Source organism: Onychostoma macrolepis, chromosome 20, assembly GCF_012432095.1.
Source record: "Onychostoma macrolepis isolate SWU-2019 chromosome 20, ASM1243209v1, whole genome shotgun sequence".
Taxonomy (NCBI): Eukaryota; Metazoa; Chordata; class Actinopteri; order Cypriniformes; family Cyprinidae; genus Onychostoma; species Onychostoma macrolepis.
Window position 1 is genome coordinate 2,470,095 of NC_081174.1, and position 23,945 is coordinate 2,494,039.

The 23,945-nt window shown below is 38.4% G+C and overlaps 2 protein-coding genes across 7 annotated transcripts in view; one reads left to right on the top strand and one right to left on the bottom strand.

Moving 5' to 3' along the window:
* The window catches only part of lama2 (laminin, alpha 2), a 243,370-nt gene that overhangs the window by 213,855 nt on the left and 5,570 nt on the right, over positions 1–23,945 (top strand). For 4 of the 5 annotated variants that reach the window (XM_058755242.1, XM_058755244.1, XM_058755245.1 and 1 more), the window contains 9 exons: positions 95–233; positions 359–479; positions 2,310–2,522; positions 10,167–10,318; positions 10,405–10,581; positions 12,901–13,084; positions 16,268–16,330; positions 17,651–17,763; positions 17,833–18,022. In XM_058755242.1, coding sequence (XP_058611225.1) covers positions 95–233; positions 359–479; positions 2,310–2,522; positions 10,167–10,318; positions 10,405–10,581; positions 12,901–13,084; positions 16,268–16,330; positions 17,651–17,763; positions 17,833–18,022 — 1,352 coding nt within the window. The remainder of the gene's footprint in view (positions 1–94; positions 234–358; positions 480–2,309; positions 2,523–10,166; positions 10,319–10,404; positions 10,582–12,900; positions 13,085–16,267; positions 16,331–17,650; positions 17,764–17,832; positions 18,023–23,945) is intronic. The other variant, XM_058755243.1, reaches the window with a different exon arrangement.
* LOC131526769 (protein VASP homolog) lies at positions 17,942–23,226 on the bottom strand. Of its 2 annotated transcripts, none has more exons than XM_058755250.1 (2): positions 22,650–23,226; positions 17,942–18,061 (listed from the first exon to the last, which is right to left on the bottom strand). In XM_058755250.1, exons 1-2 carry the CDS (start codon positions 23,160–23,162, stop codon positions 18,050–18,052), a joined length of 525 nt encoding a protein of 174 aa, XP_058611233.1. In that variant the 5' UTR covers positions 23,163–23,226; the 3' UTR covers positions 17,942–18,049. The 2 variants fall into 2 exon arrangements, with proteins under 2 accessions (XP_058611233.1, XP_058611231.1); XM_058755248.1 differs by having other exon boundaries at positions 17,963–18,061; positions 22,646–23,226.

Sequence of the window (23,945 nt, forward strand, 5' to 3'; positions counted from 1 at the left end):
AACTCCCTCCACTGGTTGAACGAGTGCTGCTGTGTCAATAGTCGATGTTTTGAAAGAATCACAGTGTTTCACTGTCTCTTTTACATTTGCTTAGCAAACATGGCCATATTGAACATCGACACTAATGAGGACGAGCAGTTGCGGATGGTGTCTCCAGGTGGAGCGACAGGCCTCAACCTGAGGGAGGATGAGAGGATGTATTTTGGCGGTGTACCCAAGACTGGAAACTACAGGTATATGCACTATTAATGCATTCTGATGTTATTAGATGAGTTCCTCCTGTGTTTAATCTTATGTCTGCTTTCTGAAGCAGTTGCTGACTGTTTTTTTTTGTTTGTTTTTTTTCACGTTTCTTCAGGTCAGAGGTGGTTTTGAAGAGATTCTCTGGCTGTATGAAAGACATTGAAGTTTCCCGAACGCCGTACAATCTGCTGAGCAGCCCAGACTACACAGGACTGACCAAAGGCTGCTCCATTGAGGTACAGCAACACAGCACCTTCCTGCCTTTGTTATTGTCTCTCTTCACTAAAGGCAACATTTGCTCAATTTAAATATTTATCCACAAGCACTCTCCCTTTTAAAGGAAAATCAGAAGAGAATTAGCATTTCTGAGCCATCGGTTCCCTCTGAACTTTAATCTGGGTTAAAAAAAAAAACAAGTTGGCACCGATAGCCTTGTGGTTAGTGCTCTGACATGTAGCGCAACTGTGCTCACGGCGACCTGAGTTCAATTCCTGTCTTGAGGTCCTTTGCCGATCCCACTTCCCTCTCTCTACCCAGTGCTTCCCTGTCATCATTTACTCACCCTCATGTTGCTGAAACCTGTATGACTTTTATTGTGTGCAACACACACAAAAAAATATTTATTTATTTTTATTTATTTATTTATTTTTAGAATATTTTCCTCCTTGTTCCTCAGAAGAAAGTCAGTCATAGCAGTTTAATAAAATGAGGGTGAGATTAAAAGATGACCTGTAGTTTCCAGATTCAGAATTCACTTTGTAATTTCTGCTCTTAAAACCAAATATGAAGGTCTCATCAGGCCAAAAGACCTTAATTTACTCATACACTGTTAATGGAAAAACACTATAGAAAGATCCCTGGTCTGCTCATATCATCTTTAATGAATGTTTTTATTCTTCTGAATCTTAGCACACGTGTTCAGTAGTTTGTCTTGAACAGGAGTTCAAGTGCTGTTGAGGTTTACAGTGCTGATGGGTTGAATTATCACCACAAAAAAGTACCATACTATCATGTGTTTTAGACCTGTGCATTAGTAAGTTTGTCCATTAACCATATCCTACAGTATATCAACATTGATCCCTGTGTTAAATTCTCATGTTTAATATCATTTTATGAGAACAAATGACATTTCTACGTTAGACAATTTGTGTCATTTAAATCTAGGGTTTAGCATTTTTCCATCAACTGAATAACACATGACTGGTCTTGGTGTTCATAAAGAGATGTTTTATGTCATGGGTTTCAGTTTTCAGGCTTAAGGGTTTCAGTTTCTCTCTTCACATTCAACAAGTTTGTGCTTATGTTTGAATAGTGCATTTCCCTCATGCCGGTAATTCAGTATTTGGTTACACATTATTTTGATAGTCCACTTTAGACATTCTACCAACTATAAGTAACTTTTTAACTACATGTCAACTACATGTCAACTAATTCTTATTAACTAGCAGCTACATGTCTACTAATCTCAGTAGGGTAGGTTTAGGGTTAGTAGAGTAAGTTGACATATAATTGCAAAGTTTCTGATAGTCAGTATGTTGTATGTTGTGGACCCATCAAAATAAAGTGTTAGTAGATATTAAGCAGACAGTCTACTAATACTCTAATGACTGCTAGTTGACGTGTAGTTGCAAAGTTACTTACTGTTAGTAGAATGTCTAAAGTGCACTATTGAAATAAAGTGTTACCCAGTGTATATGTATATATATATATATATATATATATATTATTGTCCTTTGTTAAATTTAAAGAATTTCTTGTGGAGTGAGTGAAACTAAAATAAGTTTACAGTGTTAAGAATGTTTGTAAACATTTTATTTTATTTACTGGAAAATATGTGACTTATACCTGGACACAATTGTTTGTTTGTGTGTTTGTTTCTCTCAACAATGCCATTTTGTCCTGGTGCGACATTTACTGTAGGTGCAAAAATGTGGAACATAAAGCCATTTGAAAAGTAGAAAAACCATAAAAATGAAGGCATGACACAAAGTTTCCAGGACAGTTGGCATAGTTGAAGGATTTTGGGTGAAACTACAAACTAAACACTGGCTTTCTCTCTCTGTCAGAACCTGCACACTGTGAGCTTCCCCAGGCCGGGGTACATGGAGCTGAAGCCTGTGTCGTTTGATGTGGACTCAGAGATCTCTCTCTCCTTCAGCACGAAGAATGAAAGCGGCATCATCCTGTTCGGCAGAGGAGGACTGACCTCTATGACGCAGCTTACGCAGGGCCTGACGCCCGTCCACATCCCGCGCCGTTCGCGCAGACAGACCGGAGAGGTGCTCACACACACCTCACACACCTCACACTCTCATTCAGTCATAAGATTACTGAAATGTGTTCAATGCTGATAAACCCTATTACACAGATTGACATTTTAACTGCACAACAGTCCTGTACACAACATAGTCCCACAACATAGTCCCATAGTCCCAGTACTCTTATTTATCAGTAAACAACGGAGGAAAATTCTTTATAAATCAAATCCGGATTTGGGGGGAGGCTTTGAACAGTTTCATGCAGCCAGACTTATTGTTTTTACATTCCACTTAGAGGCGGGTTTATCGAAAATCACAGCAGTAGACCAGCAGGGACAAACAAACAGCATCAAAGAAAATATAAGAAATGAGTGGAAATGCGTGTGGACTTTGTAAATGGAATTTCGGTCCTGAAGTACTGATTATTTCACAAAGTTTTCTTTGCCAAGTTGTTTTCAGTCTTACAAGATTTTCTTAATTCCTGTAGAAAAGTGGTTTTCTGGTGGGCCCCCCATTTGTAGTTTTTTTTTTTTTTTTTCAGGATCAGAACAGGGCATCAGTTAACTGTCAGAAATGTGTCACGTCGAGTCGTCCCGCTTATAGGATCACTGATTATAATGGGTTCTGTTTGGATTTGTTGAATCGCACCACACGTGTCTGATATAGAAATGTTGTTTTTGTAGTAGATTTAAAGTATATTCGTCATCTGCAAATGAGGACAATGGAAGCAATCAAAACCAACAAAAAAGCAACAATATGCAAGCGCTATGACAAGTCTCGGTTAGCCTAACGCAGTACACGTAGCAAGGTTTTTTTTGTTATGAAAGAAAACAAGTAGAATAGGAAAAAAGAAAGCTAGTATTACATGACAACAACCGCTTTTGCAGAACAATCTGATTGTGCACTGTCCCTTAGCCTTGCTGTGCCCCCCTTTTTATAACTCCATGCCCCCTATTTTGGGAACCGCTGCTTTAGGAAATCAGGTGCTAAAACAGCACAGGCAGTACGTGCCAATAAGCCGTACTATCAGCGGTCCGTTTCACACTGAATGCACTACACTGTGAAAGAGACAAATTTCAAGAACTTTAAATTAATTGCATCAAAATTCTTAATTAAACTAAACACACGCAAAACACAATGTTCCTGTTGGTCAAGTCAAGTCAGATCTATTTATATAATGCTTTATATAATACAGATTGTTTCAAAGCAGTTTCACAGTAATAAACATGAAAATAAGGCAAGGCAATGCAATTTATTTATAAAGCACAATTAACAACAACAATCAGTTGACCAATGTGTATTGACCTTTTGCAAAGAGCTTGACAGGCGATCTGAGCAATCATAACGCCAAATACGCCATCTGCCAGACAGGAGAGTAGATTAACCTCAGTGGACTTAAACTTGAAAAATTCTGTGTATTGACATCTTTCCGCAGTTGAAATAAAATACGTTCTGATGTTCATTCATGTTTATATCGTGCTTTAAGTAAATATGAAAAGACGATCGGTTGACGTGCCGCTTGAACTGAGGCGCTCAGCGATTTGTCACAATACTTTAAAGAGCAACAAAACGGTATTTATTGTTTGTATTTCTTAAATAACAAAATTTGAAAGCTGAGACCTTATTTCATACCAGAAGTAACCTGCTCTGTCTTGTATGTCAGCATGTTGTCAGTTTCCTCTTTGCTCCGTGATTTTTACTGCATGGCATGATGTGTGACGTGAGAGCGACATGGCTTGTCGGACTTAGCAACAGTAACTAAGGAGGGCGGGTTTTTGCGAAGGGTACATACACACCACTGTTACACAACATTTACATTTACATTTAGTCATTTTGCAGACGCTTTTATCCAAAGCGACTTACAATTGGGGAATACATAAAGCGATTCATCTTGAAGAGGCAATCAGACAGACGAAGTGCTTGTAACACCAAGTCTCAGGCATTGTTCAAATAAGTACAAGCTAGCAAGGGAAGAAATAAATAGAGAGAGATTTTTTATTTTATTTTATTTTTTATTTTTATTTTTTTAAAGTTTAGGATGAAGTCAAGTAGTGTCGAAAGAGATGAGTTTTCGGCTGTTGCTTGAAGATTGACAGGGATCCAGCACCCTGGATAGGGGTGGGAAGATCATTCCACCAGCCAGGAATGGTGAACGAGAATGTTCTGGAGAGTGATTTTGAGCCTCTTTGTGATGGTACCACGAGGCGTCGCTCGCTAGCAGATCTCAGACTTCTGGAGGGGATGTAGATTCTTAATAGTGAGTGCATGTAGGCGGGTGCTGAGCCTGTGGTTGTTCTATAAGCAAGCATCAGTGTCTTGAACTTGATGCGAGCTGCGACTGGTAGCCAATGCAATGAGATAAAGAGAGGTGTAACATGGGCTCTTTTGGGTTCCTTGAAGACCAGTCATGCCGCCACATTCTGAATCAACTGTAGAGGTTTGACTGTGTTTGATGGAAGTCCAGCCAGAAGAGCATTGCAGTAGTCCAGCCTAGAAATGACAAGGGCCTGGACAAGAAGCTGTGCAGCATGCTCCGTCAGAAAGGGCCTGATCTTTCTGATACAACACATACATTGAAGGTCCAACAAATCTCTAAAACATCACCACACAACATAAAACATCAGGTTCCAACATATCTCAAAACAGGTACTGACAAAAAAAAAAAAAAAGCCTGGAAGAAGAGATGACATTTTAAAAGAAATTTGAAAGACACCAGTGTGGATGCAGTTCTAATGTTTGGATGCAAATGCTCCAGAGCTTCAGGGCTAACACTGCAAAAGCGTTGAGACCTAGGAACAATAAGGAGATTCTGGTCAGAGAAGTGTAGTAAATCTAAAAGATAAGATGGTTTGAGGCCATTTAAAGACTTTAAAATTAACAATGGGATCTGTGTATATGTATTGAATATCAATACTAGGCAGCCAGTGTAGAGAAGAAAAAAAAACTGTCCATTCCAGCTGCAGCGTTCTGAACTATTTGCAGACTTGGCAATGTGGACTGTCTAATCTCTACATATAGGAAATGACAGTAGTCCAGACCAGGTATGAAGAAACAAAAGCATGCATCACTCTCTCAAAATCACAAAGACAAGACTAAAATGGCTTGACCTTTGCCTGTGTTCTTAATAGAAAAAAAAAACTTGATCTGACACCAGAAATTATGTGTTTGTCAAATTTGAATTAGTCATAAGTCAAAAGTGCACCCTAATTTTTTTTTTTTTTTTATACCATAGATTTACCATAAATGGACAAAAGGCCTAAATCAATATTAGGGAACCTGACACAATAGAGGTTCCAAACAAAATAGTCTTTGTTTTGCATTTGTTTAAATGCAAAAAAATTCAACTATGCAAAAAGCAAACCATGTTTTTTAAGTCTTTAGTTACTTCAGTGAAATGATACTCCATGTTTTTTTTTTTTTTTTTTTTTTTTTTTAATAAACCCAATTTGGAGCATATATAGTGAAAACATAATGGGTCCCAGAATAGATCCTTGAGGAACCCCACACTTAAAAGGGGCCGAAGATGGCCTATAGTATCAAATGCTATTTATACCAGAATTGCAGCATCCCCAGAGTCTACAGTTAACAAGACATCATTAAGAACCTTTAAAAAATGCAGATTCTGTGTTATGATGCTCTCTAAACCCAGAGAGAAGTACTTTAAAAACTGAGTTCTGCAAAAAAATTAAAAGGCAGCTGAATGAGAACAGCTTTGTCTAGTAATTTTGAAAGAAATTTTGAAACAGGTCTATAGTTCAAATAAACAAAATAGTATAAATGTTGTAAAGTTCATCAGTTATGAGACAAATTCAATTCAAGCTGTAAAGCAGTTTTACAGAAAACAGTAGTGTTATTATTCAGATCAATTTAGTTCAGTGTTGATTCAGTTCACTTGAATAACTGTATCAATGTTGCAAAGTAAGTGTCATTATTCAGCTCAATTCCGATTTTGTTCTCATCTGATAGTGTCAGTGCAGTTAAAAATATTACTGAAAATTGTCTTTTAAACCCCACAAAACACAAAACTCCTGTAGGTATGACTGAGCCTGAGTGTTAGCTGCATTGCGTAGTTTTGAGAAATCCAGCTTTCTTCCAGCTGATTGCAAACACAGACACACAGGAGACTGTGTGAGACGGTTCAATGCTATTCTTTTTGCCTGTCTGAGCGCTTAGGTAGGTGATTATGGGTAATAGTGGAAGTGCGGGGAGCTGCGGCCTTCAGTATGAGATCATAATGAATCCACGGGGTTACAGGGGTCTCATAGCCCATAAAAGAGATTTATTATCCGGGCAGGTTTGTAATTGCCTCTACCCTTCAGCAAACAAAAGTTGATCTTTTTTTTGTTACCAGGTGGACTAAAGGCCAGGGGCACGGTGATCATTTTAATTAAAATATGACTTTCTACATCTTTGTCAGTAACGTCTTCATCATCCTTCTCTCTCGCCAGCTCAGGGGCAGCACATCAATTATGCGGCATATCCGTAGTAAGCAGTCGCCTCTCTCACCTCGCTGTGATACTCCGTTTGTAAAAATAGATTTACAAGCCACCGTTTTGATGGATCGCGTCCAATTTGCGATAACCCTCCTGGGAGAGGGTGCCGGACCGCCACCTTTTGAAAATCATTATTGCTCGTAAATTAAGTGGGTGTCATTTTGCGGGAGTGCGGCTTCGGAGAGGCCAAGGGTTTTCTCCACCGCTCCTCATTCATTCCTCCAATTTACGGCGAGTCCAGGGTCACCTGCGCTGCGTGCGCATCGCCATCGGCTCGGAGAGAGGATCCTGCTCTTGCATCGCTCTCCTCAATTCCAGTGCAGCGTGGAGAGCGTGAGTGTGTGCTCTCAGAGCCGTCTGTCTGATTACCGGCCCTCAGCTCACTCCCCCTGAATATATTACTATGAGCCATTCTGAACCTCAGTACGTCTCAATGTACCATTCTTATCAAAAATACTTAGCTTTTTATCTTTAGACTGAATTTTCATAAATTATCAAGAAAGGTGAAATGCTTTATCTTAGATTGCAAAGCTCACCACAAAAATGCTTGGGTGTTTTTGAGTGGTTTAGAGTGTTACACAGTTGCTACTCTGTTGCCAGGGCATTATCATGTGGTTGCTAGGGTGCTGTGTGTGTTTTTAGCACAGTCGGTTAACAAAGAATTTGTTAGGGCGTTGCTAGGTGGTTGCTGGGGTATTCTGAGTGGATTAGAGTCTTACACAGTTGCTACTCTGTTGCAAAGGCGTTGTCATGTGGTTGTCAGGCTGTTGTGTTTTTAGCACAGTCGGTTAACATAGTAGTGTTTAGGGCATTGCTAGGAGGTTGTTTGTGTGTTCTTGCTGGTTGCTAAGGCATTTCTAGGTGTTTGCTGGGGTATTCTGCATGATTTCTGGGGCATTACTGTTCAGTTGCTAAGGTGTTCTGAGTGATTGCTAAAGTGTAGAGTTTCACATTGGTTCTTGCTAGGGTATTTTAGGTTGCTAGGGTGTTCTGGGGGGTTGATACGGTGTTCTTAGTGTTTGTAGTACATTGCTATGTAGTTTATTGAGTGTTGTGAATGGTTGCTAGGATGTTACTAAGGTGTTCTGAGTGTTTTAAGCACAGTTGACTAACCATTTTTTTTGGTTAGTGGCATGTTTGTTTTTGTGTGTTCTAGCTGTATTCTAGGGTGTTGCTATGTGGTTGCTATAGTGTTCTCAGTATTTTTCTTTATAATGTTGGTATGTAGTGAGTGGCTTGTTTTAGGGTATTGCTAGGTGGTTGCTAAGGTGGTTGCTATTTATGGCATTGCTATATGGTTGCTATACAATTGCAGTAGTGTTCTGAGTGTTTTTTGTCATGTTGATATTTAGTAAGTGGTTTGCTCTAGGTGGTTGCTTGGGTGTTGCTATGTGGTTGCTGTAGTGTTCTGAGTGTTTTTTTATCATGTTGGTATGTAGTGGGTAGTCTGTTATATGGTATTCTGGTGGTTGCATTGCTGACAGTATGACACATAAATTAAAGAATCATTCATGGCTGTAGCACAAACCAGTAGGGCTGGGATGATACGCTAATCTGCCGATTCAATACTATCCCGATACTTGTGTGCCGATTCAATATATATTGCGATAATTGAGTATTGCGATTATATAACTGTTGCGATTTCGATATTACAATTTATTGTGATTTTTGTTCAATGCATCACATCTTTCACAGTTTATATTTTAAAGTACCTTGAACAATGAAACGTTCAAGTACCAAAGCCCTGAAGTAACATAGCACTTTATTTTATTTCAGAAAGTATTTTTTCTACTCATTTTGTTGAACATTTGATTATTACAGTGGGGGAAAAAATTATTTTATCCTCTGCTGATTTTGTACGTTTGCCCACTGACAAAGAAATGATCAGTCTATAATTTTAATGGTAGGTTTATTGGAACATTGAGAGACAGAATAACAACAAAACAATCTAGAAAAACACATTTCAAAAAAGTTATAACTTGATTTGCATTTTAATGAGTCAAATAAGTATTTGATCCCCTATCAATCAGCAAGATTTCAAGAAGGGGACAGGACAACTGCACCGCATCAAAGGGACGATGGACGGGGGCCATGTACCGTCAGGGCCAGGGCATTGAAAATGGGTCGTGCATGGGTATTCCAGCATGACAATGACCCAAAAGACACGGCCAAGGCAACAAAGGAGTGGCTCAAGAAGAAGCACATTAAGGTCCTGGAGTGGCCTAGCCAGTCTCCAGACCTTAATCACATAGAAAATCTGTGGAGGGAGCTGAAGGTTCGAGTTGCCAAACATCAGCCTCGAAACCTTAATGACTTGTAGAGGATCTGCAAAGAGGAGTGGGACAAAATCCCTCCTGAGATGTGTGCAAACCTGGTGACCAACTACAAGAAATGTCTGACCTCTGTGATTGCCAACAAGGGTTTTGCCACCAATTACTAAGGCATGTTTTGCGAAGGGGTCAAATAGACTCAATTAATGCAAATCAATTAATAACTTTTTTGAAATGCGTTTTTTTTTCAATGTTGTCTCTCAATGTTAAAATAAACCTACCATTAAAATTATAGACTGATTATTTCTTTGTCAGTGGGCAAACGTACAAAATCAGCAGGGGATCAAATAATTTTTTTAAGGGGAAATGTTCAAATGTTCAACAAAATGAGAAGAAATGAGTAGAAAAAATACTTTCTGAAATAAAATAAAGTGCTATGTTACTTTGCATACCGTTTTAGTCATGTTTAGTCATGTTTTCCCAGCAGCTGGGATTCAAAACGTGAAGGTGCAGAAAGAATTCTGGAAGAGGTTTCATCCTCTCCCTTCGCCATTGTTTTGCTTTCTCGCGCCAGCTTGAAACGTATATGACGTCATCTAATGCAGAATAAAAGCAGTAACTTCTCCCCACCACCTCTTAGGAAAAATAAAATAATTAAATATAAATCGATTCTGAGATAAACCAATCGATTTTTAAATAGTTTTAAAAGAATCACGATAGTTAGGTGAATCGATTTTTTTTCTCCCACACTACAAACCAGATGCCTGATTCACTGCACATGGAAGTTTATTAGTTTGAGTTGTGGGATTTTTTAGGTCACTAACACTGTGTACAATAGTGACTAGTAACAAAAGTGATTAGTAATAGTTTAAGCCTCATCACATTTGTCTGTGTGTCTGCAGCCCTTCCTGTCTGTGCAACTGAATAAAGGGGCTCTGGAGGTGCTGGTGTCCACGGGCAGCAGGAATCCACGCAGAGCTTTCAGAAAAGTGGATAAGGGAATACTGCATGATGGGAGAGAGCACTCACTGCGCATCCAAAGACTCCCGGGAGCGTAAGCCCACCCTCTCTCGCTCTGTGTGTCTCTCATCATGTTTCCCATGCAGGCTTCTTTGAAACTAATGGAGCACGTGTGTGTAGATCTTTCACTGTGCAGGTGGATGAAGAGCCACCCTTCCAGCAGCCATTACCCAACGATCATCCTCTGAGAATCCATCGGCTCTTCATCGGAGGCATCCCGACGGACATAGAAACAGGTGTACAGCGGCCCAACGTGCCTTTTGAGGGCTGCATCTGGAACCTTCTCATCAACACCGTGTACGTCCAAACTCATCATCCACACATCATGACCTCGCATCTCTGTTAAAAATACATGTTTTTTGGAGGAGTTAAAGGTGCTGTATGTAATTATTTGACCGTACTAAAGCATAAAAATACTATACATTTGCAGATATTTAGGCATCATGCTAAGGTCACATACTTATTTCTTTGAAAAACAATGCTACAGCCAGTTATTCTACTTTGAAATGTGCGTTCCATGTCAGAATGTCTGTTTTTGTTTTGGTCTGTGTGACTCCGCCCACTGCCAATTCACCCAATAGTATTTTGACACCCCAGGTTGCCAGTTGGTGGAAAACACAGCGTATTGCAGCCATGGAAGCAAACAAACGAATTGGGTCAGAGATAACAGATCCTTCTTGATCTACAAAGCTTTGGCATCCATCACATCTCTATGACCAGAGCCATTAAAACATGAGTAGATGAACTCATCAACTTACAATCAGTACATTTACATGGACAACAATATTCCAATTTTAACACGATTAAGACAATACTCTGATTAAAAATCTACCATGTGAACAGAGATTTTTGATTACCTTAATCCGGCTAAAGTCCTACTCGATGTAAACACAAATCGAATTAAGACGTGGAGTATTCCTATTTTAGTCGCATTATTGAAGTGCAGTATAGACATGTACACATCTTAATCACACCATTACCGTCGTGTAAGACTTTTCACCACATTTTGCGACAGGATACGCACGGCAGTGGTCCACCGTTTGACGGCAAATACAAGATCATGGCTTCCACAACACTGTCGTGAGTTTGCATGTAAAGTATGAAGAATAATTAACTGCACTTGAAACTTTCAAAAATGCAACACCCAAAACTGTATATGTCATCATAACAAAGACAAACTATATGTCGATACGTCAAATTCTGGAGGGGACTTCGGATGGCTTCGCTTGGTGACGTAATGACGTGTGCCATTAATCGATCTATGTACTATAACATGTAAAACGGGAACATGAAAGGAATATTCTAAAAGCAACTCATGTAAACACCTTAATCATAATATTTTCTTATTTATAATAAAGTAAATAACTAGATTACTGATGTCCTTGTAAACATAATCAGTGTAAGGCTCATCTCATCATTGTCAGCTGCGGTCATTCCTGTTGCGTGTCCTCAATCTGGCAACCTGAGTCTGGGGAGGTGGGCGGGAAAAACAATATTTTGAATTTGGACTGCAATACCCATTTCAGCTGTCAGCTGTCAAAATTACACACTGCACCTTCAATGGCTTAATGCAAATTAATGCTTAATCATTTAATAGTTTTGGAGAAAAAGAAAAAAAAAACTCCTAGGTAAACTAACGAAGGTGACCTTTCCGTTGAGGAAAGTTAAGAGAAGAAACAATTCACGTACTTGTGATGAGATATCTTGTCCATCCAGTGTTTTTTGTTGTTGAAACATTCTTTAAAATATCTTTGTTCCACAGAGGAAAGTAAGTCATGCAGATTTGCAATTTAATTTTTGGATGAACTATAACTTTAAATCACATAACGCTACAGTCCCTAACAACTTCCCCATCAGTGTTGCCAAGTCTGTGGTTTTCCCGTGGAATTTGGTTACTTTTATGCTGGAACGTGATTCAGATGGAGGGGATAATCGCAGAAAAATGCAGTTGGGCTGGTTTTGTGTCGCAGACCTGGCAACCCTGTGCCCCATCAGTTGCTCAGGATTCAATGACATTAGGCTTTAAACCCCTTTTTGGTTGTGATGAGAACCTTTAAACTAGTTTTTTTGTTCTGTCTTAGCACCAGACTTAACAGTAATGTTGGCACGTCACACCTTTCTGTTGTACAGATAATAGCAAGGCAGAGACGTTAGCAAGTCTTCCAAGCTTTTCGAGGTCACCTTTAACAGCCCAAGATAAATGCGCCGACCTCCAGTGCACATTTCACTGCAATATGTCATGACTGGACTGTGCTGTAGTGACTTGTACACACCAGCGACTGGTGTAAACATTGACCCATTTTTTCCAGCCTCCCGTGGCTGTAGATTAAAGGTCTTGTTTTCCTTCCAGTGCAGTTTTGAGGTGCAGTCATAAGCTAAACGCTGTATGACATTAATAATCACAGTTTTTCTTGCTCTAATGAGGAGTATGAATCTCTGCCAGTATGCTGTGCGTCTTTTCCACTAGCGCGAACCCCATTGCCCTCTACCAGAGTCATTTAAATGAGTCTGTCCTTGCTCATAAGCGTGTTCATTATTCACCTGATTGGAGTCACGTTGTGTCATCGTTCCCTCATGAGCGGCTGTGTGTTGTGTCTGTGTCTGTCAATGAAACAGGCCCGTGGATTTCTCTCAGCCCGTGGCCTTTGAGAACGCAGAGATTGGGCAGTGTCCTGACCTGGCCCCGCCCCCACCCCCGCCCCAGACCCCTGAGGAAGAGGAGGAGGCAGAGGAAGAGGCTCCTCTCAAACCAGTTCTGAAGCCTACAGAAGCAGCTCGGCCTCCACCACCAGCCTCCACGGTACGTCCTAACCTATGCATTGTGGGTAGAGAGTCATGTGTGATTCCTTTAGTATAAGACTGACCGCATCCCAGTTCCCATACTTGCACTACTCAGTGAAAGTTTGTGCTCTGCTGGTGATGGGTAAGTCCAGATTTTTGTGTGTATGTTGAAAATGTTGGGACACAAGTACACAATGGAGTCATTTCTCCTGTAACGTTCTTGTTTGCATGTAAACACTAAGAGCTAAATTCATTATCTTTGACCATTTTAGGGTCTGTGTTGCTGAGGCAGCTTTAACTCAAATTTAGGGCTGCACAATTTGCAAAAAAACAACAACAACAAAAAAAATTATTTACTTACTTGTTTGTGTTAAAAATTGCAATTGTTATTTAAAATGTTTTTTAAGCTTGTGCTTGTTTGTAAGGCTACACAATTTGGACAAAAATATATCCATAATTAATAATAATAATGAATTATTTATACTACATCTGCTAAATATTATTACTATTATTAAAATTAAAATGTGACCTTGGACCACAATACCAGTAATAAGGGTATTTGTTTAAATTGAGATTTATAAATCATCTGAAAGCTGAATAAACAAGCTTTCCATTGATGTATGGTTTGTTAGGATCGGACAATATTTGGCTGAGATACAACTATTTGAAAATCTGGAATCTGAGGGTGCAAAAAAAATCTAAATATTGAGAAAATCTCCTTTAAAGTTGACCAAATGAAGTTCTTAGTAATGCATATTACTAATCAAAAATTAAGTTTTGCTATATTTATGATAGGAAATTTACAAAATATCTTCATGGAACATGATCTTTACTTAATATCCTAATGATTTTTGGCATAAAATAAAAATGGATAATTTTGACACATACAATGTATTGTTGGCTATTGCTACAAATATAGCTGTGCTGCTTATGACTGCTTTTGTGCTCCAGGCTCACATATAAGAAATATTGTCATTTTTAATGGAAAAATAAAATAAAAAACAAGTACTTAATAATAATATTTTTATTCTCTAGTACTGTAAAAAAATATATATATATATATTTTTTTTTTTTAAACTCTGTAAAAATGAAATACCAATATTTATGTCTGACAATGGTTAGCGCATATTTCAAACCAAACTGCACATTATAAGCAACTCAAACAGGGGCGAAGTTGATGTGAAGCAGCATTTACCGTGAACCAAAACGTTCTGAGACGCTGAAAACACTGACAGATCATGAGCTGCTCACATGTAAATGAACACAGTGCCGCACTTCACTATGATGTTTAGCAGTGGTTCATGCACTGCATGCTACTTTTAACACAGATCTTCTCTTCAGCTGACAGAGCTAAAGCTAACAGCATTAGAAATCATGCCAGTCTCCTGGGCAGTCACTGTCTATAGACTGTTTCCCATTCATTACGTCTGACTCTCACAGGTGCTTCATTTACTTCATTAATTCTAATGAGATATATGTAAGGCACTTATAGTAGGGTGACCATATTGTGCTTTTCAAAATAGCAGACACTTGGTAGAACTGAAATAAAATGATTAATATTAATTAATGTTATTTCATGCATTAGAAATCATGAATCTATGTATAAATTTACAATTTATACAACTTTTACAAATGTTAAAAATGTATTAGCATATGTAGAAAGTCAAATAAGTATTGTTCATTGGCAATTCATTATACCTAATGCATTAACTAATGTTAATGTTATTGTAAAGTGTTTTATTTAGTTAACTTTACTCATAAATTTAGTCCTTTGGCTGATGTGATTGGTGCTTTGTTGGACCAATGCCTGCTTCTAAATGGTTTGCACCATTATTTGCCACTGCAATGCATAAAATATCCAAATTTTGTTAGTTTTTGCTTCAAACAAGTAAAAATATCTGCCAATGGGGCAAGAAATGTAATCTTGTTTAGCCTTTGAATTAAGATTATTTGTCTTACCCCATTGGCAGATATGTATTAATTGTATTAAGTAAAAACTAACTTAATAACATAATAGAGTAATTTTACTTGTCAAGTAAACACATCTTAATTCCTGAATTTGTAGATATTTATACTAGAAAATAATTTTTTGCAGTGTGATTTTACATTTATTTTGGGCAATGTAGGTGCAGTGAGCTGTTTCCTGCTGTACATGAATCTGTGTGGTGCTTATAAATACATTTTTTATGTATTTGAAAATGTATATTATAAAATATATTTAGTACAAATTTTTAGTACATCTTTTTTTATATATATTTTTAAAGAATATCTTAAAATATAAATATATGTTTTAAACCATTTTACAATAAGGTTCATTAGTTCACATTAATTAACTACATTAGTTAACATGAACTAAGAATGAACAATACTTCTACAGCATTTATTAATCTTAGTTAATATTAATTCCAGCATTTACTAATGCATTATTAAAATCACGAGTTGTGTTTGTTAACATTAGTTAATGCACTGCGAACAAACAATGAACAACTATTTTTATTAACTAACATTAACAAAGATTAATAAATAGTGCAATTAATGTATTGTTCATTGTTTGTTCAAGTTAGTTAGTACATTAACTAATGTTAACAAATGACACCTTATTGTAAAGTGTTACCACATATTTACATACATATCAATCCAAGAAAATATGTTCAGTTATGTCACATTTGAAGAAAAAATTATTTGTTGTCTATTACACATGTGCATATAACACATAGTAACAACCCATTTGAAAAAAACAAAATGTATAAAGCCTAAATGTGCTGTGAGATTGGATTTTATTATTTTATTTTTTTTATGAGTTAAGTAATCTGTTATGTTAATACTGGCCTATGTGATATATGAAAAAGCAGACGTTTTAGGCCGAAATCATGATCAAACATGATCAAAAATCATGATCATGAATGTGAATCTGAATTGGTCACATGTTGAACTGAAATGAAAGGAAGAGGAATTTCTGACAGTCACACATCTGTGGAATTTCATTAGTCAAAGATGGGGTTTTTGACAAAACGAAAATGATTACATTGACGATTACATCACATTTTTAACACTCTGAAACAAATCGGGGGAAATCATGTTTCTTGTTTTTCATGTTTCATGCACCATAATGCTTTGATGCTGAAAAAATCACTGGCTTCACCTGAGCTCTTCTGTCTTCACGATCTGTCTCTTTCTGCTGCTGTCACTCTGCTGCTCTCAGGCCACGCCCCTCGCTGAGGCCACGCCCATCCCAGACACACCCACCCGTGTCAAAGACGCCGTGGTATTAACCTGCTCTCTCACACACACACACACACACACACACACACAGATATCAGAGATAGTGTGAATATTGCAGTTCCTCCATTCAGATGCACATTTATCCTGTGACTGACGGCCGGCAGTGAGCTTTCGTCTGCTTTATGCTGCTTGTGCTGCTTCTGCAGCTTTGTTTTTGGAGGAAGTTTTGATTTCTGAGTCACAGTATGTTTCATTGTTCAACAAGCTCCTCGTTCTCACATGAAAACTGAATGCTGATGAAATGAGTGCAGTAATGTGTTGTGACTGCGGTAAGTCTCCATCAGCTGTTCTCTGGCTCCATCTACTGCCTGTACTTTATAAAACAGCACTCAAACCTTTCTGTCTTGTTAGAGACAACACTTGCCATCTTGAGTTAAACGTTTTGGTGGGTCAGAATTTACATGAACACATTATACTAAGTATAGAGTAACAAAGCACTGCTAAATAATTTGCAAGCTTTTATAGTTCATAGTTTATAAACTGTAGTCTCTACATTGTTAATACATTAATAGCCTATATACTGTTCAAAAAGTAAGTTCTTCATTCATTCACTCTAACTAACAAATTAGCAAGTGTTCCTCAAATGTTGACAAGTATGTTAAGCATAAATGTATAATTTCACTTCATACGTAAACATTACAGTCTTTTACTATTAATAATCCATTTTTAATGTTTTCATGAACTGTATATATATTTTAGATCCTTTAACCCTGTTCCCAAACCTTTTAAAAACAAATATAATAAAATCATAATAGGCAGAAAAAAATGTACAGTGACAAATATTTTTACAATATTCTGTTACATAAATAATTTTGCTCTCCTTTCTCTAAACCAAAACTTCTCTCGCCTTCTCTTAAGTTAATGAGTCAGCTGCATTAAATGTGCTTGAAAACAGAATCTCGTCACAAATTCAATAGAATCAGCTGATTAATTTCATAAATTCAATATTCATTGATTAAATATGGATTTATAAACATTGGCACATCTGTAGAGCTGTTGAGATCCCATTTGTTGAACTACATTACATTTACATTAGGTTTAGGATAAGAAAGAAAAATGATAGAAATATGATCTGACTGTTTACATATTAGCTAATCAAACAATAACAATTTGTATATTACGGTGACTGTTTGTATACTGTAGGGAATTAATGCATTAACAGTGTAGAGACTACAGTTGCTAAATTGTGAATTAACTAGTTAGCAAATTATTTATAAGTAGTGTATGCTTGTATACTAAAAAGTCTTAGTGAATTTTGTAATATGCAGCGTTTGATTGACATCTGCTCTGTCCAATCACACAGGTGTCGTGCGCAGCAGAGGCAGAGCCTGTTGTGCTGGAACTGGCCAAACAGTTTGGTCTATCCAGAAACAGTCACATGGCCTTTGAGTTTGACGACAGAAAGGTGAAGAACAGGTGAGTGTCAGTTATCATCTTCATCGCCATCTTCATCCTCCTCCTCATGCATCTGTGTCTGCTCCTCAGGCTGATCATCGAGTTCGACATACGCACAGAAGCAGCCTCTGGGCTGGTGTTCTACATGGCCAGAATAAACCACGCTGACTTCGCCACCATCCAGCTGAAGGAGGGAATGGCTCACCTGAGCTACGATCTGGGCAGCGGCAACACCTCCGTCAGCGTGCCGCGCATCATCAACGACGGACAGTGGCACAAGGTCAGAGCGTCTGGCCTTTGACCCCTCTCACTCCCTGACCTGTTTCACAGCACGCAGAATTTAAAGATTTTGGCTCATCTGGATACAATATTGGGAAACACTTTAGAATACTGTTCCATCATTAAAGTGCCCTTATTATGGGTAATGAAAGGTTCATATTTTGGTTTTGGGAGTCCCCAACAACAGGTTGACATGCATGCAAGGTCAAAAAACACTGTCATTGTCTTATAATATGCATTTATTTTCACCTTACTTGCTCAATGACTCCCAAATGATTTTTTCCCAAACCCCTCCTTTGCGTGACTCTAATCTGCGGTGATTGGTCGATTGGTCTCATTTTCATCTCATCTCGCCTGTAATGCCTGATAAAGCAGTGTTTGTGAGCGCGGTGCTTTGTGTACAGCATTACCGGGGAAACAGCTATTTTTAAGGCTTTCTTTCTTTTGAGAGACAACTTTATACACGGTGCACTTTCAGATTTAAAACTTTGAAGGATGTTTTAATTCACTTTCAGCTGTGTTACAGCTGTGCTCATTTTCAAAAATCCATAATAGGGGCACTTTAATGAATAACTACACAAGAACACACGCAATATTAGCACTCTAGTAACTACTAGTATCTAACAAGAAACTCTGATTAATGAATTAGTAAGTAATAGTGCTTAGTCTAATGTGGTAGTTCACTATTAGCTAATCAGTAACTACTACTTTTTCATACCTCCCCAAGAACTACTAAGAATTACTGTATACAGGTTCATAATTAATATGAATAATGCATAATTTATAATTACTTCTAAAGTGAAGGTCATGGTAACCTAGTAGTAATGACTCAAGTATTACCAACTTCTTCACAAGGAATTACTCATTATTTGGATCAGTATTCTAAAGTGAAGATCGTGATAACTCCCTAGTAATGACTGAAATTATTGTAAACTTTTAAGGTTTTTGTAAGGTCCTGGTTAGTAATTCATTTTGCTAGATTTGGTAACACTTAAATCATTACTAGTGGATTACTGTGATCTTCACTTTAGAAGATCAACACTTGAGTCATTACTATCCAAAACCTTACATATATCTCAAAAGCTTACAATGACGTCAACCAATATTAGGGAGTTATCATGATTTTCACTTTAGAATACTGATCCAAGTAATTAGAAGGTCCTTTAGAAGGATTTGGTAATACTTGAGTCATTACTAGTGGGTTACCAAGATCTTCATTTTAGAATTAATTGTTCATTATGCATAATTCATATTAATTATGAACCTATATACAGTAGTTCTTAGTAGTTCTCCAGGATATATGAAAAAAATAGTAGTTATTGATTAGCTAATAGTGAACTAGGCAAGGCAAGGCAAGTTTATTTATAAAGCACATTTCATACACAGTGGTAATTCAAAGTGCTTTACATAAAAGGAAGTGAAATAGTCATTAAAAATAACAAGGAATTAAAAATAATAATAATCACAACAATAAAAACAAAGTGATTTAAAAATTGATTTAAAAAGAATTTAAAACGTTTAAAAATAGAAAATGATTATACATAGTGCAATCAGTTCGGACGTAGCACAGTGCTCATTCAACAAATGCACAGCTAAACAGATGAGTTTTGAGTCTGGATTTAAAAGTGGCTAATGTTTTTGCACATCTGATCTCTTCTGGAAGCTGGTTCCAACTGCGGGCAGCATAATAGCTAAAAGCAGACTCCCCTTGTTTTGTGTGAACCCTTGGTATTTCTAACTGACTGGATCCTAATGATCTGAGTGGTCTGTTAGGTTTATATTCAGTGAGCATATCTCCAATGTATTTAGGTCCTAGGCCATTTAGAGATTTATAAACGAGTAAAAGTACTTTAAAATCAATCCTAAATGTAACTGGAAGCCAGTGTAAGGACCTGAGGACTGGTGTGATTTGCTCAAATTTTCTGGTTCTAGTCAGAATCCTGGCAGCAGCGTTCTGGATGAGCTGCAGCTGTCTAATGGTCTTCTTTGGAAGGCCGGTGAGGAGACCATTACAATAATCCACCCTACTGGTGATAAAGGCATGAACAAGTTTCTCCAAGTCTTGACTGGAAACAAAACATCTAATTCTTGCAATGTTTTTGAGATGATAGTATGCTGATTTAGTTACTGATTTGACATGACTACTAAAACTAAGGTCTGTCTCCAGAATTACCCCAAGATTTTTTACTAGGTTTTTAGTTGATTGACCCCCTAGAGTCAAGATATGCATTCACCTTGAGAACTTCATCTTTGTTTCCAAATGCAATGACTTCAGTTTCTCCTTGTTTAACTGAAGAATGTTCTGGCACATCCAACAGTTTATTTCATCAATGCATTGGCAGAGGGAGTCAATGGGGCTGTAGTCATTTGGAGATAAGGCTAGGTAAATCTGCGTATCATCAACATAGCTGTGATAGGCAATTTGGTTCTTTCTCATTATTTGACTTAGTGGGAGCATATACAGGCTAAACAAGAGCGGTGCAAGAATTGAGCCTTGTGGGACTCCGCATGTCATGGACGTCCACTTAGACTTATGCTCTCCTATACTCACATAATAACCTCTCCCTTCTAAGTATAAACTGAACCATTTGAGTACCATCCCAGAAAGCCCAGCCCAGTTTTCCAGTCTCTCTAGAAGTATGTTATGATCGACAGTGTCAAACGCAGCACTAAGATCTAGTAGTACCAGAACTGATATTTTGCCAGAATCAGAATTGAAGCGAATATCATTTATTATCTTAATAAGCGCGGTCTCTGTGCTGTGATGTGCTCGGAAACCAGATTGAAAATTGTCCAGGTATCCATTTGAGTTTAAGTAGTTGTTCAGCTGATTAAAAACTACCTTTTCAATAATCCTACCTATGAAAGGAAGATTTGATATTGGTCTATAGTTGTTCAATATTGTGTTATCAAAATTGCGCTTTTTCAGAAGGGGCTTAACAACTGCAGTTTTCAGGGAGTTTGGAAAAGTCTCAGAAAGAAGTGAAGCGTTCACTACTTCTAAGAGATCTACTTCTAAACAGTTAAGCACACTTTTGAAAAAAGATGTGGGAAGTGTGTCAAGATAGCATGTTGACGATGTAAGGTGCTGTACTATTTCTTTCAAAATTTTGCAATCAGTTACTTCAAAAACAGACATAGTCACTTCTTTTTGAAATTGCAGTCGAATCTGCGTGACCTCTGCAAAACTAGATATGCCAATCTCCTTTCTGATATTATTGATCTTCTCAGAAAAGAAGGAAGCAAACTCATTGCATTTACTGTCGGAGAGCATTTCACTGGGAATCTGACTTGGGGGGTTTGTCAGTCTCTCCACAGTAGCAAAAAGAGTGTTGTTTAAAACTTGTTTAAGTGACTGTTTATAAGGTTTGAGAAGAAGGTCTGTCTAGCTGTGGCTAGCTCCACATTGAAAGCATGAAGGCTGTCTTTATGGATGCTATAGTGAATTTCAAGTTTTGTCTTTCGTCACATCCGCTCAGCTTTTCTGCATTGTCTTTTCATACTCTGAACTGCTGTTGATTTTCTCCATGGTGATTTTTGTCTGCCATTCTTCTTGCAGACCCTTGCCGGAGCAATATCATCAATAACATTCTTAACTTTTGAGTTAAATGAATCCAGGAGAAGATCAACAGAGTCTGCAGAAATGCTTGGTGTTAAAGATATAGTCTTCATAAATAGCGCACTAGTGTTCTCATTAATGCATCTCTTTCTGACAGAGACAGATCTAGATTCAGTGGTAACAGAGATCAATATATCAAAGAAAATACAGAAGTGATCAGATAGTGCAACATCCTTAATAACAATGGATGAAATGTTTAGACCTCTACTGATGAGTAAATCTAAAGTGTGTCCACGATTGTGTGTTGGTCCATGCACATGCTGGGTCAGATCAAAAGTGTTTAAAACAGTTATAATTTCTTTTGCAGTTTTGATTTCTGCATTATCTATGTGAATATTAAAATCCCCTGCAATAGTAAAACAGTCAAACTCTGAGGAAATCATTGATAACAGTTCTGTGAACTCTTCAACAAAGGCTGGAGAGTATTTTGGAGGCCTGTAAATAATGATAAACAGAATGTGTGGAGCACCTTTCAGCACAATACCTAGATATTCAAAGGACAAATACTGACCAAATGACACTTGCTTGCATTGATAAACATCTTTAAATAGAGCAGCTACACCTCCACCTCTCCTAACAGTCCTGCAGACACTTGTAAAATTAAAGTTAGGAGGGGCTGTTTCATTGAGGACTGTTGCACTGCAGCTGTCTTCAAGCCATGTTTCATTTAGAAACATAAAATCCAGGTTGTTTGTGGTTATTAAATCATTGATCAGAAATGATTAATTTTTTAGTGAGCGAATGTTTAAAAATGCTAACTTGATGGAATTACATTTTGTCTCTATAGCAATCTTAGATTGACGCATTATAGGCCGCAGATTAGCTGGGTCAGCCGTGCGGCTCGAGAAGGCCTTAGACTTTCTATCACGTGATAAAACAGAGATAGAGAAAGCTACAGGCACACTGGGTTCCCGCTTGTTCTGTGAACATTTGTGAATGTTGCTGCTAATATGGCGGGGACCCGACACATATCACTGAGAGTTGTTATCAGTTGTTTTGGTTCACCTACAGCCGATGGAGGAGGGTTTGGGCCCTGGCGTTGTGGCAGCGGTCGAAGAGCTCTCACAGGAGGAGGAGGGAGAGCTGGGTATGAAGTCTTTGGTGGTTGTGGGGCCCGCCGTTTTTTAGTTGATATCTGGGGGCTTGCAACGAACGAGTGGGAGAGTTTGGTCCCAGCATACACCAGTTCCTCCATTTTCTGTGAGAAGCTTAGAAGTGGAGATTCTGGAGACAGGGATAGTGTGTCTGGTGAGCGGGGCTCTGGCTCTGGTGTTTCCGGTGGCTGTGAAATGTTGTCCTGGCTTCCCTGGCTGTTTTCCAGATAGTTGTCCTTGGGTGCTGAGTCTTGGAGCTGTTGTAGTACGTCACAGTCTGTTTGTGATGAGCTCTGTGGGCAGGGCTCAGCCGGGATAGTTTCCATGAGGAAAGCTTGTTTTGGCTGTATGGCATTATCAGTGTCCTTGTGGGATGTGTCAGCCACAAGATGACTCTGAGGCTGACATGAAGTCCTGTGGTCACTCATATTCTGTCCAGGTGTGTGCAACTGTTTAAACTGGACGGCCTCCACCCAAACAAACTTAGTGCAAGAGTCCTAAAGGGCAATATCTATTTCTCCCTCCGTCATCCTTCAGTGGTGTGTGCCAATCCACTCGGCCTCAATGGCACACACCACTGAAGGATGATGGAGGGAGAAATAGATATTGCCCTTTAGGACTCTTGCACCAAGTTTGTTTGGGTGGAGGCCGTCCAGTTTAAACAGTTGTCTATGGCCCCAGAAAATATTGAAGTTGTCGATGAAGTTGACTCCTTTTGTACTGCAGGTTCTTTGTAGCCATGTATTCAGCCCAAGCAGCCGTGAAAACATGTTAGTTCCCCTTGTTGGGAGTGGTCCACTGATGAACGACTGAACTTCAAGTCTTTGAAGTGTTTCAAAGAGTTCACTGAAATCCTTCTTAAGCAGTTCTGACTGCTCTTTCCGAATATCTCTGATAATAGAGTCGCCCACTATCAGAGTCCTGGGCTCGGCTGCGCTCTGAGCTGAGTTGCTGCTTGACCTCGAGCGCCTGTTAGTAGCGATGTTAGCTGCTGGCTGATTCGATCCATGTTTTGTCACATTTGAGGATTCCTCACCCACATTCATTAATGCTTCAAATCGGTTCTCAAGATGTATAGGGGGTTGTAGAATGCCAGTGTTTACAAGTCTTGTCATAGCCATATCTGGGGTAGAGGATGCTACCGCAGCAATACGAGATACTCGTGACAATCTGATGTCTCGAGTGCCTTTGGGTTTGTGCCGTCGATCAGC